This window comes from Cnephaeus nilssonii, assembly GCF_951640355.1.
Source record: "Cnephaeus nilssonii genome assembly, chromosome: 19".
Lineage (NCBI taxonomy): Eukaryota > Metazoa > Chordata > Mammalia > Chiroptera > Vespertilionidae > Cnephaeus > Cnephaeus nilssonii.
The window spans coordinates 34439146-34454645 of NC_137090.1; the positions used below are offsets into that span (position 1 = coordinate 34439146).

Consider the following 15500-nt stretch of genomic DNA (forward strand, 5'->3'; position numbering starts at 1 on the left):
ACGACTTAGCAGAAGCAGAGGCTGGGCCGTGGGGCAGGGAAAGGAAAAGAAAATTCATGGCAGGCATCCCGTGTGCATGACCGGGTTTATTTATGAACCTATGGGAGACACCTTCAGAGATTTCCAGAAATACTGTCAGTGGTTGTGGTCATCCTGCAAAAGTGCAGGGCAAGAGGCAATAAAATTACAGCCCCCCCTCCCTCCCTGCCCCCCCTTCCCCCTCCCCGCGGCCCAGCCTGGAAAAACATGAGACACACAGAGTTTTTCTTTGGTACCTCTCTGCTCACCCCAAGTTCTTTCCCCACCCCTGGCGAATTTTCAGGAAAGACTCAAAATTGAAAAACATTTTCCCAAGCCATGTAAATGTCTTCAGCAAGGACCAGGAGTTCCCCACAGAACAGAGCGGCCAACCACAGCCGCCTCCTGCCTGCGTGTCTTCTGCTTTGAATTTGGGGCAGGAGAGGAATGCGCTGAGGGGCTATGGCTCCCACAAGGACATAGCGGGTCAGGCAGTCCTAGTGGAGCAACTGGCTCCCCTTCTCCATCCCTTCCCACGCAGGCCCCACAGACCCGAATCCCAGGGGGTCCCGCCACACCACGGAGGCCCGAGGCTGCCTGCGGAGCGTGGCCGTGCCGACCGGCCACTTGTTCCTCGGGGACAGTGACAGCACACCCTTCTATCACGCCTTTCAGCCCGCGAGCCAAGGGTCTTAACTTCAATTGCTCAACTAAAGGCTATTTTTCTGGGCTGCAAGTCCCCGTGCAGTGTGAATATGCAGAACGGAGCCAGGAGTGCAAGTGCATGGATGCAGTTCCAAGGAGGCCATGTGCCCCAGCTCTTTGCAGAATCCCATCTGGGTTTCATTTTGCAGAGGCCACAGCCCTTTTCTGTGTAACCAGGGAGCATGTGGGAGAATAGCTCTCAGCTTACAAATAGGAGGCCTCCAGGGTGGAGCCTGTTTTTGGGGTCATGGGGTTCCCGCCCTGGGGACATCGGCCTGACTTCACCCTACGCATTAGGGATCTGGGTCAGTGTGGCCAGCTGGGCTGGGCCCGACCCCATCTCTGCCCCGGACCCGTTCTCCCAGGCCCACTTCGCTCTGGAACTGCCAAGCCCTGGGCTCTGTCTGAGCCCCCGGGGCTCACAGTGCGCACACTCCTGTGGGCTGTGTGTGTCCACGTACATCCTTTTTTTTTTTTTTTCTTTTTAAATATATTTTATTGATTTTTCACAGAGAGGAAGGGAGAGGGATAGAGAGTCAGAAACAGCGATGAGAGAGAAACATCGATGAGAGAGAAACATCGATCAGCCACCTCCTGCACACCCCCTACTGGAGATGTGCCCGCAACCAAGGTACATGCCCTTGACCGGAATCGAACCCGGGACCTTTCAGTCTGTAGGCCGACGCTCTATCCACTGAGCCAAACCAGCCAGGGCCAAGTACATCCTTTTTTTTATATATATATATATTTTATTGATTTTTTACAGAGAGGAAGCGGGAGGGATAGAGAGTTAGAAACATCGATCAGCTGCCTCCTGCACACCTCCTACTGGGGATGTGCCCACAACCAAGGTACATGCCCTTGACCGGAATCAAACCTGGGACCTTTCAGTCCGCAGGCCGACGCTCTATCCACTGAGCCAAACCAGTTAGGGCAAGTACATCCTTTTTAAAAAAAATACATTTTTATTGATTTCAGAGAGGAAGGGAGAGGAAGAGAGAGAGAGAGAGAAACATCAATGATGAGTGTCATTGATCGGCTGCCTCCTGCACACCCCACCCTGGGGATTGAACCTGCAACCTGGGCATGTGCCCCGACCGGGAATTGAACCGTGACTTCCTGGTTCATAGGTCGATGCTCAACCACTGAGCCATGCTGGCCAGACCCAGTACATTTCTTCTAGTCAGTTCCTTTCTTTATTGAATAGGGTAGATCCCTTTCAGTGTTCTTTGAAAGCTTTAACCTTAATCTTTAAATGCTTAAGGAAACAAAAGGGAGTTTTCCAAAGCATTTTAGGTGACATGGTGCATAGGAGGGAAAGGGGGCTTGATTCAGCACTGAGGCAAATGCACTGCGGGCGCCATGGGCACCGGCTGCGCGGCGGGCCGGCAGACCCAGACCGGAGCCGGCAGCGTTTTAACCCCCCGGCCGGCTGAGTTGACTGAAGGCAAGCTGTTGTGAAACAACAAGCAGCAGCCGTGTGGGGTCCTGCCCTGTTCTTGTCTGACTCAACTCCTGTTTAGGCATCAGCGTAATCTGGTGCAGAGAAGGGGAAACTGCAGGCCGGGCATCCGTGGTTAGGCATCTGTGCTCCTCAGACCCTGCTGGGAGAGGCCTCAGCCGGAAGCCACGTCCTCTGAGGACACTGGCCGCCGTGATCCAGGCGGGGGGACAGTGGCCCGCTCTGAAGGGACAGCTTAGAGAAGTGGCCACTCTTTTTCTTTTTGCCTTCTTTCTTTTTTCTTTTTTTAAAAATTGATTTCAGATGAGGAAGGGAGAGGGAGAGAGAGATAGAAACATCAATGATGAGGGAGAATCATTGATCGGCTACTTCCTGCAAGTCCCCCACAGGGGATCGAGCCTGCAACCCAGGCATGTGCTCTGACCGGGAATTGAACCGTGACCTCCTGGTTCATAGGTCGATGCTCAACCACTGAGCCACGCCGGCTGGGCATGGTTAGAGTTTGTAGAAGATACCTCTGTTGGGAAGCCACCTGGAAGAAGATGGAGGACAGCGATGAGCCCAGGTGATGGGCTCTCCCAAGGCCCGCCGGGGAAGTGAGCTCCTTGCCGAGGACTAGAAACACAGCCCACCTCCAGGGTTGGAGCTGCATGGCCTCCACGCGGTTACAAAGGAAGCCCCACCCAGAGGACACGTGGGCAGGCGCAAGTTGGACGGTTCCTGCGTGAGAACCCCTCTGCTCATCTCCACCAGGGCTGCATGCGTGGTGGAGGTGCCGGCGCAGGCAGGGTGCCTGGCCAGGCCAACGCGTTCTCCACCTTCCCTTCGGTCCCCATGTAGCCTCAGTCAGCGCAGGCTTGTTTTTGGGCTCTTCCATGGCAGCCTGGACAAGAAGGAACAAACCTGGGGGGCTTCTCCTGATTGTCTTTTTAAAAATATGTTTTTATTGATTTTAGAGAGAGAGGAAGGGAGAGAGAGAGAGAAACATCAATATCGATCAACACCCCCCACCCGCTGCTGTACACCCCCACCCGCTGCTGGGGGCTGAGCCCGAAACCTGGGCATGCGCCCCAACCAGAATGGAACTGGTGACCGCTTGGTGCATGGGTCGACAGCCAACCACGGAGCCACACTGACCAGCTCCTCATTGTCTTTTTTTTTTTTTAATATATTTTATTGATTTTCTACAGAGAGGAAGGGAGAGAGTCAGAAACATTGATGAGAGAGAAACATCAATCAGCTGCCTCCTGCACACCCCCCACTGGGGATGTGCCCACAACCAAGGTACATGCCCTTGACCTGAATCAAACTCGGGACCCTTGAGTCCACAGGCCGACGCTCTATCCACTGAGCCAAACCAATTAGGGCTCCTCATTGTCTTTCGATTGGCTTACAGAATTTGGGAGCCGTGGAGGGTCGGACTTTGGTGCAGGTTACTGGGGGAGGGGCACCCGGGTGGGTTCATGGGAGTGTGTATGGAACCACAGTCCCACCTCCGCGTCTCTGTCCGTGTCCGGTCCCGAGGCTGGGTTCCTCTTCACGCCCCTCCAGTTTCTTGCGTGTCAGTGCCAGACTCTCTAAGGAAGGAGCCGCAGTAGGTGATCCTTTTATGCTTCAGGAGCTGAGGCCTGATGATGTCCTCTGAAGACATCCTTTTAAAGGGGTTGTGAGGTGCCCTCTGGAGTTGGGGTGGGGGTTGTTCTTGGGGATCAGACAGAACGTTCACGGGCTGGAGGTCAGTGTGTAGATGCTTCCTAGGTCCAGTTGGAGGGTCGAGGTGCCCATGCTGCTTGATGGCCCCCGTGTCAGGGAGAAAGGGGTGCCTCAAAAATGTCCCTTTGGCCCCAGCTGGTTTGGCTCAGTGGCTAGAGCGTCAGCCTGTGGACTGAAAGGTCCCGGGTTCGATTCCAGTCAAGGGCACATGCCCAGGTTGCAGGCTCAATCCCCAGTGGGGGGGCATGCAGGAGGCAGCCGATCAATGATTCTCTCATCATTGATGTTTCTATCTCTCTCTCCCTCTCCCTTCCTCTCTGAAATCAATAAAAATATATTTTAAAAAAATGTTCCTTTGATTTGCCTGGACCCTCCAAAACTTGCAGCTTCACACCCCATGTTCACTTTGGCAACTGTGATGTCTCTGGATCTTGTGGGAGAATGTGGATCATCTAAGCCCGTGGTCGGCAAACTGCGGCTCGCGAGCCACATGCAGCTCTTTGGCCCCTTGAGTGTGGCTCTTCCACAAAATGCCACGGCCTGGGCGAGTCTATTTTGAAGAAGTGGCGTTAGAAGAAGTTTAAGTTTAAAAAAATTTGGCTCTCAAAAGAAATTTCAATCGTTGTACTGTTGATATTTGGCTCTGTTGACTAATGAGCTTGCCGACCCCTCGGAAGTTGGCAATGCCAGGCTGCCAGGCTCCCTCGCCCCCGGGCGCTGTTTTAGCAAATTCAGGTGGAGATCCCTCCCAAGCTCTCAGCAATCCACACTGGAGAGGGGCTGAAACTGGCCGAGTACGGTGACCTCCCTCAGTCTTGTCCTCCCCCTCTTCCAGGCTGGGGACCTTGAAGGCCACCACCTCCTTGGAGCCATCACCATCTTCCTGGATACCTTTCCCAGCCGGGCCAGGCGTAGGGAAGAGTTCTCAGGGTCCGCTGCTGGGCAAATTCCTCCCAGGGCCTCACGTCCTCCCCCTCTTCCCATAACCCCAGGAGCACTTCGATTCCTCCGGATGGATGCCCAGGTGGGGGTAGCCTGGGATGTCCAGATGGCGGGAGCAACAGGGGGAGGGAGGTGCAGCGGCGTGGTTAGCCCAACCTCTAAGACCCACGCTTACACTACGAGTATGTCCTCACACTAAGCATTCATCCAGGACTGGGATTCTGTAATCTATCCCCACGGGCCCTAAAGGAATGAACGGCCTGCCAGCACCCAGGCACGTACCAGGTTTTATCTCTGTGGAGGGGATGACTCGAGGCGAGCTGCCTTGTACCAACTGTACGATTTGGAGCGAAGCAAGTAAGTCCCTTCTCTGTTTTCTTACCTGAAAATGACGAGCGGGGCGTAGAGAGGGCCCCACTTCGCCAACAGATCTCTAACATCTACCTGCTCAAAGTCTGACTTTGACAGGTTGCACGCAGGACAAGTACCCTTTGTTTTTGCAGGCGGTAGACAAGGCTGCCAATGTGGGGCACGCACAGAGCCCACCGCTTACCCAGCCAGGAAGTCCCCCAGCCCCGGGCACGACTTCTCTGTAGAGTTGGCACCTGCAGGCTAGGTCTGGGCATAGCTCCAGCTTGAGGCTGTTAGCTGAGCACACATCAGACCCAGGTTAGGGGGCAGGCGGGGGTGGGGACTTCCTTTCCTTACTGCTACGTGGAGGGCTGTGTGAGAAACAGGAGTGGGTCTGAGGACAGCCAGGTCTACAGCTGGCAGCTCCTGGACCGCGTTCCCACTGGGATAGGGTCTTTCTGTCAAATAAAAAGGAGGGGAGAACCCCTCCCCCGTCTGGGTTTTGGAGGGGGACTCCCATGAGTGAAAAGCTGGGGCCGCACTAGCGAGCCCAGGGCCCCTCAGACAGCTCCTGCGGAGCCTGCGGAGCTCGGTCACCACGGAGGTCCCAGGCCGCCAGGGGTGGCCACCGCTGGTCCATCTGAGCAGTCGGGCCAGGGAGGGATGTCTCCCCGCGGGGGTCCCCCGGGAGGAAGGGAGCGGGCCCCCTTTTCCTGCGGGGCAGGAATGAGAGCCAGAGACGCCTGAGAGCCCGCCCCGCTGAGCCAAGAGGCGGCGAGCACCATACGAAGTGCATTAACTATTAATAATTTCCAGTTGTGTGCTCGCTGCGTTCGGCCGGCTCCCCAGCCTCTGCAGGCCGGCTCGGCTCTGGCTCCCCGGGCCGCCGGGCCGGAGGCGCTAGCTCCCGCCGGGGCAGGGCGAGGGGCCGGGGGGCAGGGCCCGGGGCCAGGGGGTCTCGCGTCCACCTGCCGCGGGGCGGGGGCCGGGTCGTGGGGCCGGACGGGGCCCCCCACGCTGGGACCCGCGCTCGGGGCGGGCTGGAAGGCGGCGGCTCCGCGGGAGCGCAGCGGCCCCTGGCGCCCGGCCTCGGCTCGGCTGTGCGGGGCGGCCCGGCGGGCGGGGCGGGGCGGGGCGGGGCGGGGCGGAGGGCGGAGGCGGGCCCGGGCGCGGCGGCGGCGGCCAGACCCGGTCGGCGGGCGGGCAGCGGCCCCGGCCCGCGTCTGCGCCCCTCGCTCGCCCGCGGCCCCTCCGGGCCCCGCCGCGCGCACGGCCATGGTGGGCCGGCTGAACCTGCAGGATGTGCCCGAGCTCGTGGACACGAAGAAGAAGGGCGACGGCGTCCTGGACAGCCCGGACTCGGGGCTGCCCCCCAGCCCCAGCCCCGGCCACTGGGGGCTCGCGGCGGCGGGGGGCGGCGGCGGCGGCGGGGAGCGTGCCCCGGCGCCCGGAGCGCTGGAGCCCGACGTGGCGGCCACCCCCACGGCCCCGGTGAGTGGCCCCCTCTGGCCCGTTCCCTCCCCGTCCCACCCGCCGCCGGGCCCCGGGAGCCCACCCGCCCGAACTGCGGCCCCGCTCGGGGCGCACTGCCGGCGCCGCCGCCCGCCCGCCCGTCGGGACGGCGTGGCCAGAGCTGGGAGCCGGGGCGGGAGCGCGGCGGGCGCCGGCCAGCTGGAGCCGGTGGCTGGAAAATTGTCATCGCCTGGAGGCGCGGGAGCCCCGGGAGGAGCGAGCCGCCGCCTCCTCCCTTCGGGGTGGCGCCCCCCGGGGCTGCCTGGCTGCGGCCGCGGCGGGGATGGGCCGCGTTCTGGCCCCAGCCGGGCCGGAGGGGGTCCCGGGACACCGAGAGGGAGCCCCAGGCTCGCCGGACTGCTTGGCCGCTGCAGACTGTGGCTCCCGAGGGTCTCGCCCTCCGGCTGGGCCTGGGGAGGGGGCTGCGCTCTGGCTCCCAGCTCCCCGATTCGGAGGGCGCACGGGGCCAGCCTCTGGGAACTGCGATTGGCCCCGGAGGGACCTTTGGAGAGGGGTCACCCGTGAGCCTCCGGCCCCCTGTGGTCCCCCTGGTCCTGCCACCTAGCAGCCCTTGTCTGTCTGGCACATGACGGGGGTGGGAGGCCTTTAGGTGGGAGGGAACTTTAAAAACCGAGTCCTTTCATTTTCTTTTAGTTTTTTTTTATTGAAAGAAAAACACGGAGTCTCTCTTGCCCCAGCCGTCGCTCAGGTGGTGGTGGTAATTGCCTTTACCTGGAGGCAGGGAGGCCACATCCTGCCTGCAGGCAAAGCTCAGCGCAGGCTCTCCCCAGCCCTCCCCCTGGGGGGAGGGGGTGGCCATACACGTTGATGGTCCATGGCATCCGTGACCCACTGACCCTGCCTCTCCATGGACGTCAGTGCATTCCCCTGTCTCCATGGGAAGGCAGCACCAGCTTCAGCGTGGCCTCCGGACTCTCGAGATCTGGCCCTTTCTAGCCTCGTCGTCCCCATCCCCTGGCCCTGCACCTCTGCTGCTCCCTCCACTTGGCTTGCCTTCCCCTCCTAGCCCCTCCTCTTCTGCTCTCAGCACCCAGTCAGCTTTTCCACCCATCAAAGCCCTGCTGGCCCCCTTCAGTGCCCAACTCGGCACCTCCTCCGGGAAGTCTTCCTTGATGCTTCCCAGATTCATGCTGGAGTGTGTGGCTTAGTCCCCGGTCCCTGGCGGCACCTTGTCCCCGTGTTTGTTATCACTCCCGCTGCCCTGGCCCACCCCAGCCTGCGCCTGGAGCGAGGTGTGGGTGCTCAGGAAGTTGGGTGGGCAGGGATGAGGGAGCAGAGAAGGAAGAGGAAGAGAACTGAGTGCGTGTGGGTGCCTGAGAGAAGGCTGTGTGTGCGTGTTGGAGAGCCACCTGCCTGCTCCTGTGGCTGTCACCCTGCAGCCCAGGACTGTCTGGAAGGAGCCCCAGAGGTTGGGGAATGTCTGCCAGCCAGAGAGCTGGGGGCAGAGCAGGGCCTGCTGTCCGGACTGGGGGGCTGGATCCCAAAGCTCTGCAGCAGCCAATGCCCCCCTTCCCCCACCCACTGACCGTGGTTCCCTCCCCAGCGAGGGTCATTCAACTCTCCACCCAGGTTCAGGTGCCCGGCCCTCAGGGCCTGCCCCTCCCCCTGACCTATCCTGACCCCTTTGGCTTTTGTATTTCAACCTACACGTCCAATGACACCTTGTCCTGCCATCAGTGTCTTAGAGCCAGCCTTCTAGAAATGTCTGCTTCCTTCCCGTCCTGGAAGAGGTGGGGGTGGGGCTGATACCTCCACACCCCGGCCAGTGTGGATCCTTCTCTCAAATTAGGCGGAGAATGACAGACTCCCCGGTAAACCCGTGAACACGGGGCCCCAGTCAAGGCCCGTGGCCACGAGCTCCTGTGTCTCTGCCGGGGCCGCTGGATGAGTCAGAAAGTCCAGAGCTCTGACCAGACTGGAAGCCAGCGACCCTCCAGGCATGCCCGCTCTGCTCTCTGAGTGCGCTGGAGAGTGGAAAGTGGCAGAGGGAACTTTCGGGTGCTACCCCGTGAGGGTGTAGGTCCTCCATCTGGGTGGGGTGTTCCCTCCCCAGGGCAGGGGAGGTGGGGGATATGGTACTGAATCTGCAGTGAAAAAAAAACCCTGGTGGGAGGATTTTGTTTAGAAGGAAACCTTTTCTAAAGTGTTGCCGAGACAATGACAGGGTCGAGGGGGGGGGGGGGCCGTAATTGAGGGTTCTGGTTGATGGAGGTTTCCCGGCAGCCTTGCTGGGGGATGGCGCAGCAGCCCCCGGGGTCTGGCCACGGGGAGGTCGCTGAGCTGGTGTTTGTTCCTCTTTTCAGCCTTTCGCAGAAGCTCCGTGTGGAAGGGGGTGCCCCGTGGTGTGCAGATAAGGTCTCAGAGGCCGTGTGATGTGCCTCGTGGGGGCACACAGCCATTCCTGACCGACCTGGGATTCGAACCCCGGCCTCTTGGCTCCCTTTGCTGGATAAAATCTGAACTGTCCGTTGCTCTTTCCACGCTGAGTCAGCCCTTCTCTGGCATCATTCCCGGGACGGGGGCCACAGGCACAGTGGGGCCCTCGGCTGCAGGCTCCGAGCCAGGACCTTGTGGGGGCGTCTCAGCCTGGCCTGTGGTCTGACTGTGTTCTCCATCCTCCCAGAATCCAGCCTCGCTCCCCACCCCTCTGGCCTCCGCCTGCGCACCAAGGCTCTGCCCTCTGTCCTTCGGCGAAGGAGTGGAGTTTGACCCTTTACCACCGACGGAAGTAAGGTAAATATAGCAGGCGCTGAGTTTATTTCATTGTTAAATTTTCCATTTTTTTATTCCAGAAATTAATGGTTAAAAAAAATTAGTTAATCAGTCCTGGCCCATGTGGCTCAGTTGGTTGGAGCATCGTCCTGTTCACCAAGAGGTGGTGGGTTCAATTCCTGGTCAGGGCACATACCCAGGTTGCAGGTTCAAACTCCCGTCAGGGCATGTGCAGGAGGCAGCCAATCTGTGTGCCCCTCTCATATCGATATTTCTCTCTCTCTCTCTCTCTCTCTCTCTCTCTCTCTCTCTCTCTCTCTCCCTCCCTCCCCCCCCTCTCCCCCCACCTCCCTCTCCCTCTCTCCCTCCGTCCCTCCCTCTCTCCCTCTTCCTCCCTATAAAAAACAAAGGCTAGTCATAGTTTGGTGGGCACTCTTTCAGATTTTTTTCTGCATTCTAACCAGTTAAATATATAGACACACTTTTTAAAGTAAAAACACGATCATGTTACACATAAAGTCCTGCAACTTGCTCTTTGTACCTCATATGTCATGGCCATCAGAGGTTTAAAATTTTCTAATAAACGAGTTCCTCTTTCCAAGAGCTGGTCCCCGCTTCCCCCCTCCCCCCCTCCCCTCCTTCCAACCTCCCAACCCTGCTTCAAGGTGCTGTCGCCCTGTTTCAGGTTATAATTTCACTGGGAAAGCACCATCCTCCCTTTGGGACTTTATCTCATCCAGGATTATCTGGGGGCAGATTCACTGAGAGGCTCTGTTCGAGATCTGTCTTTTCAGAGAAAGGAATTTCACTTTTGGGAGCCGGTGGTTTTATAGCTAGAGTTTCAGTTGCCTTAGCACAAAGGGCCCTTTGACGTGGAACAAAGGAGGCTCACCACTTTGGAGGTGAGCAGTTCAGCCCTGTATCCCTGCAGAGCTTGTATTTTGAACAAAATGAGGACATGACTTCATGACATTAGCTTTCACCAGCCTCTTACCTGCTCGCCGGGGAGAATGGGCGTGTCCCTCCCGCTCACTGGGAGGAATGCTGATGCTGACTCCCTGACACGGCGGGGGGGGGGGGGGGTCCCCGGGGGGGTCCGGGGGGCAAGGCTGTCAGACGTCTCTATGTGTGATGTGCATGTATAGTTCAGTACTTATGAAGCTGTAATAATTCTACAGGAAAATGAACTCATGCTCAGCTTACATTAAAAAAGAATTAACTCCCAAATTACCAAAGAAAGACTTAAGAAAAAATGAAGCAGCTGCTGAGGAATATTGGTGTTTATTTTATGGCAATCAGGATTGTAATGGGTGCCCTGGCCAATGCTCCGTTGGTTGAGCGTCACCCCATGTCACGAAAGGTCGCAGGTTCGATGCCCGGTCAGGGCACATACTTAGGTTTCAGGTTCGATCCCTGGTCGGGTACGTGCGGGAGGCAGCTGATCGATGTTCCTCTCTCTTTCCTTCTCCCTTCCTCGCTCTCTAAAATAAAATCAATAAAAACATATTAAAAAAAAAACCCCCACTATTGTAATCGGCTTTGATTGATAAGGTCAGCTTGAAGGCCAACGTGGACAAGTACTAGTATCACCGAGCATTCAAAAGCAGCACCTAAGATTTCCGGGTTCCTCCATCCTCTCTTTAAAGAGCTAATGGATCACTTCCGGGGACAGGGAAACCGTTGACCCTGGTGTCGCAGCAGAACTCACGTGGTTGTGTAATAATTACCACCCACAGCACTCGCTGTGTTAACATCCTGCCTAGGTCTTACTGGGCACTTGGCACAGAAAAAAGGTAACTGAGGCTTGGAAAAGTTCAGGCCAGGCACTTGACCGAGCTCTCGTGGCTTCAGTCAAGGGACGCTGCCGCGGCGAGAAGCAGTGAGCGCCCGGTAAACCCCGGAACCTTGCGTTTAAATCCCAGCCCCCACGACGTCCTCCCACGGTGACCTTCACCGCGGCACGGCCATTTCCTCCCCCGGGGTTGTTGGGACAATTAAACCAGATCCCGGGAGTCCAGGGCTTCCCGTAGCACCGCACACCGACGCTACGATGCTTCTGCCTCGAGCAGCCACATCTGGGGGGGTGCACCCCACGGGAGGTCCAAGGTCACAGCAGGGACCCCAGTGCCCCTAGCTCAGCGGGCTCACCGCGCTGCCTTCCGTCTCCCGCCCAGGTACACGTCCTCGGTCAAGTACGACTCAGACCGGCACTTCATCGACGACGTCCGCCTGCCCCTGGGCCTGGCGGTGGCCTCCTGCAGCCAGACGGTCACCTGCATCCCCGGCTGCACGTGGCGCAGCTACAAGGCCGAGCTGCGCTTCGAGCCCCGCCACAAGGCCGCGCGCTTCCTCAGCACCACCATCGTCTACCCCAAGTGCCCCAAGACCGTCTACACCACCACCCTGGACTACAACTGCCGCAAGACGCTGAGGCGGTTCCTGTCCAGCGTGGAGCTCGAAGCCGCCGAGTGCCCGGGCGGCGGGGACGACCTCTCCGACGAGTGCTGACTCGGCGGGCTGGTGGGGCCCGGCCAGCTCCTCGCCGCCCTGGTCGCCGCGGCCCGCTGCCCTCCAGCCTCCCGCGGGCCCCCAGGCGTCTGACCCAGAGACACCTCTCAGCCCAGCCTGGGGAAGGGAACACGTCCGGGCGCCTTAGAGTGATCGCGGGCATTTGGTGTGTCAGATGCTGTGTTTGGAAAAGGAGTGTCTTCCTAGTTTGCTGCTGCACACTTTCCCCCCGAGTCTCAACCTGATGAGAAAAGAGAGAGAGACTAGAGCATCGGGAGAAGGGCCACGGTTTGAACCAGGGCGGGGTGGGGGGGGGGCCTCTCCGGGGACTGTCCGTCTGAGAAGGAGGAGGGGAGAGAAGGTCTCGGGATGGAAGCGGCGGGCGTGGAGGCCGCGTGGCGCTCCCCCCGGAGCCGGGACGCCCATGTGGGCCCAATCTGTGCCGAGCGGGCCGTTCCATTTTCTATTTCCATTCCCACTCCTATTTCCTGCTAACCGAAAAGCTTGGAATTCGCGCAGTCTTTTTCGCGACATCAAAAAGCCCCAAACCGCAGAATGAGATTTTTTTTTAAAAGAGAGGGAAGGCTCGTCCGGTTTTCGCCTCCTCCGTTGGTCCGGGCGGACGATGGCCGAGTCTGGAGGCAGGGGCCTCGCCCCCCCCCCCCCTTCCCTCCGGCCACTCCTGAGCCCAGGCCCTGGCAAAGCGCCTCGCACCCTGGGCATCTGGTGACGTCGCCACAGGCATGTGTGTTTGGGGTTCCCAAACACTTCCCTGTTTTTTCACAAGGCAAAAACATCGCAGAGAGACGCGGCTTTTTAAAAGAGCGCTTGGGAGAAATGCTACTGGGGACTCCACGAGGGGCCCACCCAGGACCTGACCCCATCTGGGGGCAGATGTCTGTGTGTCTGTGATCTGGTTCATCAGGGCGGGACCCTGGGTCAGTGGCTCTAGACTCGGCCGTGTCCACATTGCAGAGGAATTCTGCCAGTGCCTTAGGTCTAAGCCGAAAACAAGGAAATGCCCCCCCCACCCCACCCCCGCCTCCTGTGAAGCAAAAGGTGAAGTCGAAGTGGGGCCTGCTGCCCCAAGTCCAAGTCCAACACCTGGGTGCTGTCGTGCCGGCTCCATCCCCTTAAGCGTTCATTGTAGAGTAAGAGACTCACGGCCCTCAGTGTGAACCAAAGAAACTTGGTGAATTCGCTGAACTGGCCTCAGAGGCAGGGGCGGTGGCCGGGCCAGGAGGGGGCAGGGGGCCAGGCTGCCTCTGCCTTCACCCCTGCCCGCCCTGCCTCACCCCAACCCTCCCTTCTTCCTGCCAATCCCCGAGGCTTCTGAGGGAAGAAAGAGGCAGATGGCTTTTTCTCTTCCGATACGGGGAAAGAACAAACCGTGAATGTTTCCTCTGAATACATCCAAATGGTCCAGTGCCTGAGGGTTACGAGTATTGTAAGCTTGGGCTCCCTCGTTTCTGCTGATTGATAGCTGTGTGGGTACCTGGAGCCACAGCAGGGACTTCTGTTCTGAGGAGAGCAGGTGAGAGGATGATCACACCCACTGGAAGTCATTGGAGGCCTATCGAGCCAGATTGTCTGGTGTTCTCTCCACGTTTAACCCTGTGTGGTCGGCTCCTGGCTGATGGCAAGCATCCCCCCCGCCCCCCCCCCCCCCCCCCGGTGGAGCCTGCGGGGGCAGGGGGCTGGACCTTCCTGAGTTTGCCAGGGTGGGGCTCGGGGCGGGGGTGTCCCATCAGAGGGGCCCTCTGGGGCCCTACGGTCTCCTTAGTCACACAGCAACAAATGCTCCCTGCGTTTGGAAAAGCAAATTACATGGCACTTATGATAAACATGGATTTTCCTCTCCACCTCCACGGTCTTATCCTGTAAGACACACGGTAAATGTGATTTTTCAATTACGTTGAGAGAATTCCCCAGGCTTTGCTCCGGCCCCTGGGGACAACTTGAGTGAGCTCAGAACACCGGCGTGGGCAGCCTGTCAGGAGGGCCGGGGGCTGGAGAGCAGGGCCTGGGCACAGCCACGTTGAGATGTCCGCGTGGGGTCAGTTCAGGGGGATCGGGTTAAGTTCAGGCAGGTCACTCTGGGCGGGGAGAGACTCTGAATGATATCAGGAAAGTAAGTAGGAGTGAGCGGTTGTGAATGTGTAATGCAAGTGGAAAAGCAGGTTTTATTTTAAGTTATTCACTAGGGAACCAACCTGAGTTCTTCCCAGTCCTTTTCCTTCAAACCTGCGTGGCTGAACGTTGCAGAAAAGCCATCGCGTGAAGACACAGTGGGACACCTGGGCGGATGAATGACGCTGGTGGATGGTGGATTCCTGCTGGTTTGCAAGGCGGAAGCAACGCTTTTTAAAACTCACTCAGTGAGACCAGACGTTCCTGAGTGCACCCGGGGGACTCAGTTTACTTATGAATTAACGTCTTTTCCTCAGGCTCTTGAGTGATGGCTTTCATGTAAGAAGGGGGATGGGTGTCTTCAGAAAGACGTTTTCTTTTCAAATCCGGACCTTCGAAGAAAGAACGATGACTTGGTCAGTGGACACTTTTCCTGTTTCCAACCTTAGGAAACCCAGGATAGCATTTGGCAAAAAATATTTTTTAAATTTATCTTTGACCCCTGTCCCCCTCCATTTTGCTTTGTGACTTCTTCATTTAACAATAAATTATCTTTTAAAAAGAACAACAACCTTAGAGACGTTTCTCTTTTTTAAAGTAAAATTATAATGTTTTGGTTAAGAAAAATGAGAAAATCAACTCTTTGTCTTAAAAATTTTTAAGATGTGATTGTCATTTAATAGAATAATATTTCTGTCTGGAATATGCCTTTCCTTGGGGTTACAAGATTTTCAGGGGGCCCCGGGGCACAGATGGTTTTAAGGACTTTGTTCCCAGATTCGATGTATACTCTTTCCTAAGACCCATCTGCCCTGAAAATGTGGCTGTGAGTGATGGGAGGCCAGACCTCCCTTCTCCCCTCCCCTTTCAAATGGCCCTTCTCCCACTTAGTCTAACCATCTTTTTAAAAAAATAAACTTTTAAAATTGATTTCAGAGAGGAAGGGAGAGGGATAAAGAGAGAGAAACATCAGTGATGAAAGAGAATCATTGATTGGCTGCCTCCTGCACGCCTCCTACTGGAGATCAAGCCCACAACCCAGGCATGTGCCCGGACCAGGAATCGAACCGTGACCTCCTGGTTCATAGGTCGATGCTCAACCACTGAGCCACTCCAGCAAGGCTGACCACCTTTAATTTTATTGGGGGTGATCCTCTGGTATCGTAAAACCTGTAGCACCGGACAAAAGAACAGTTTAAAACCTAAGTGTCTGGGTACCAGGACCCCACTGTAGATCTTCATGCCTATCAACGTCCTACCATGATTTTGTCCAGGATGAAGTCTGGTGGCAGAGCAAGGTTGGCCTGTGTGGGGAAGCTCTCACTTCCAGTTTCTCCTGAAGTGAGGCAGTTGGAGTGATAACACTTTTCATGTAATACCCACATCTCTTCAATCTCAGACTGTCCTCCCTGAGGGAAGGTCCCTT

At 57.5% G+C, this 15500-nt stretch overlaps 1 protein-coding gene across 1 annotated transcript; it reads left to right on the forward strand.

Moving 5' to 3' along the window:
- The first annotated feature begins 6341 nt into the window (after positions 1–6341).
- On the forward strand, positions 6342–14639 carry RFLNB (refilin B). The gene is made up of 3 exons (XM_079797993.1): positions 6342–6682; positions 9348–9457; positions 11611–14639. The coding sequence occupies exons 1-3, from the start codon at positions 6467–6469 to the stop codon at positions 11942–11944; spliced, it is 660 nt and encodes a 219-aa protein (XP_079654119.1). The 5' UTR covers positions 6342–6466; the 3' UTR covers positions 11945–14639.
- The last annotated feature ends 861 nt before the right edge of the window (positions 14640–15500 follow it).

Excerpts from the sequence above, each read along its gene's own strand:
- RFLNB (XM_079797993.1), top strand. The coding sequence starts at position 6,467 with ATGGTGGGCCGGCTGAACCTGCAGGATGTGCCCGAGCTCGTGGACACG. Across the intron at positions 6,683-9,347 it reads CGGCCACCCCCACGGCCCCG|AATCCAGCCTCGCTCCCCAC; the intron begins GTGAGTGGCCCC and ends CCATCCTCCCAG. Across the intron at positions 9,458-11,610 it reads TTACCACCGACGGAAGTAAG|GTACACGTCCTCGGTCAAGT; the intron begins GTAAATATAGCA and ends TCTCCCGCCCAG.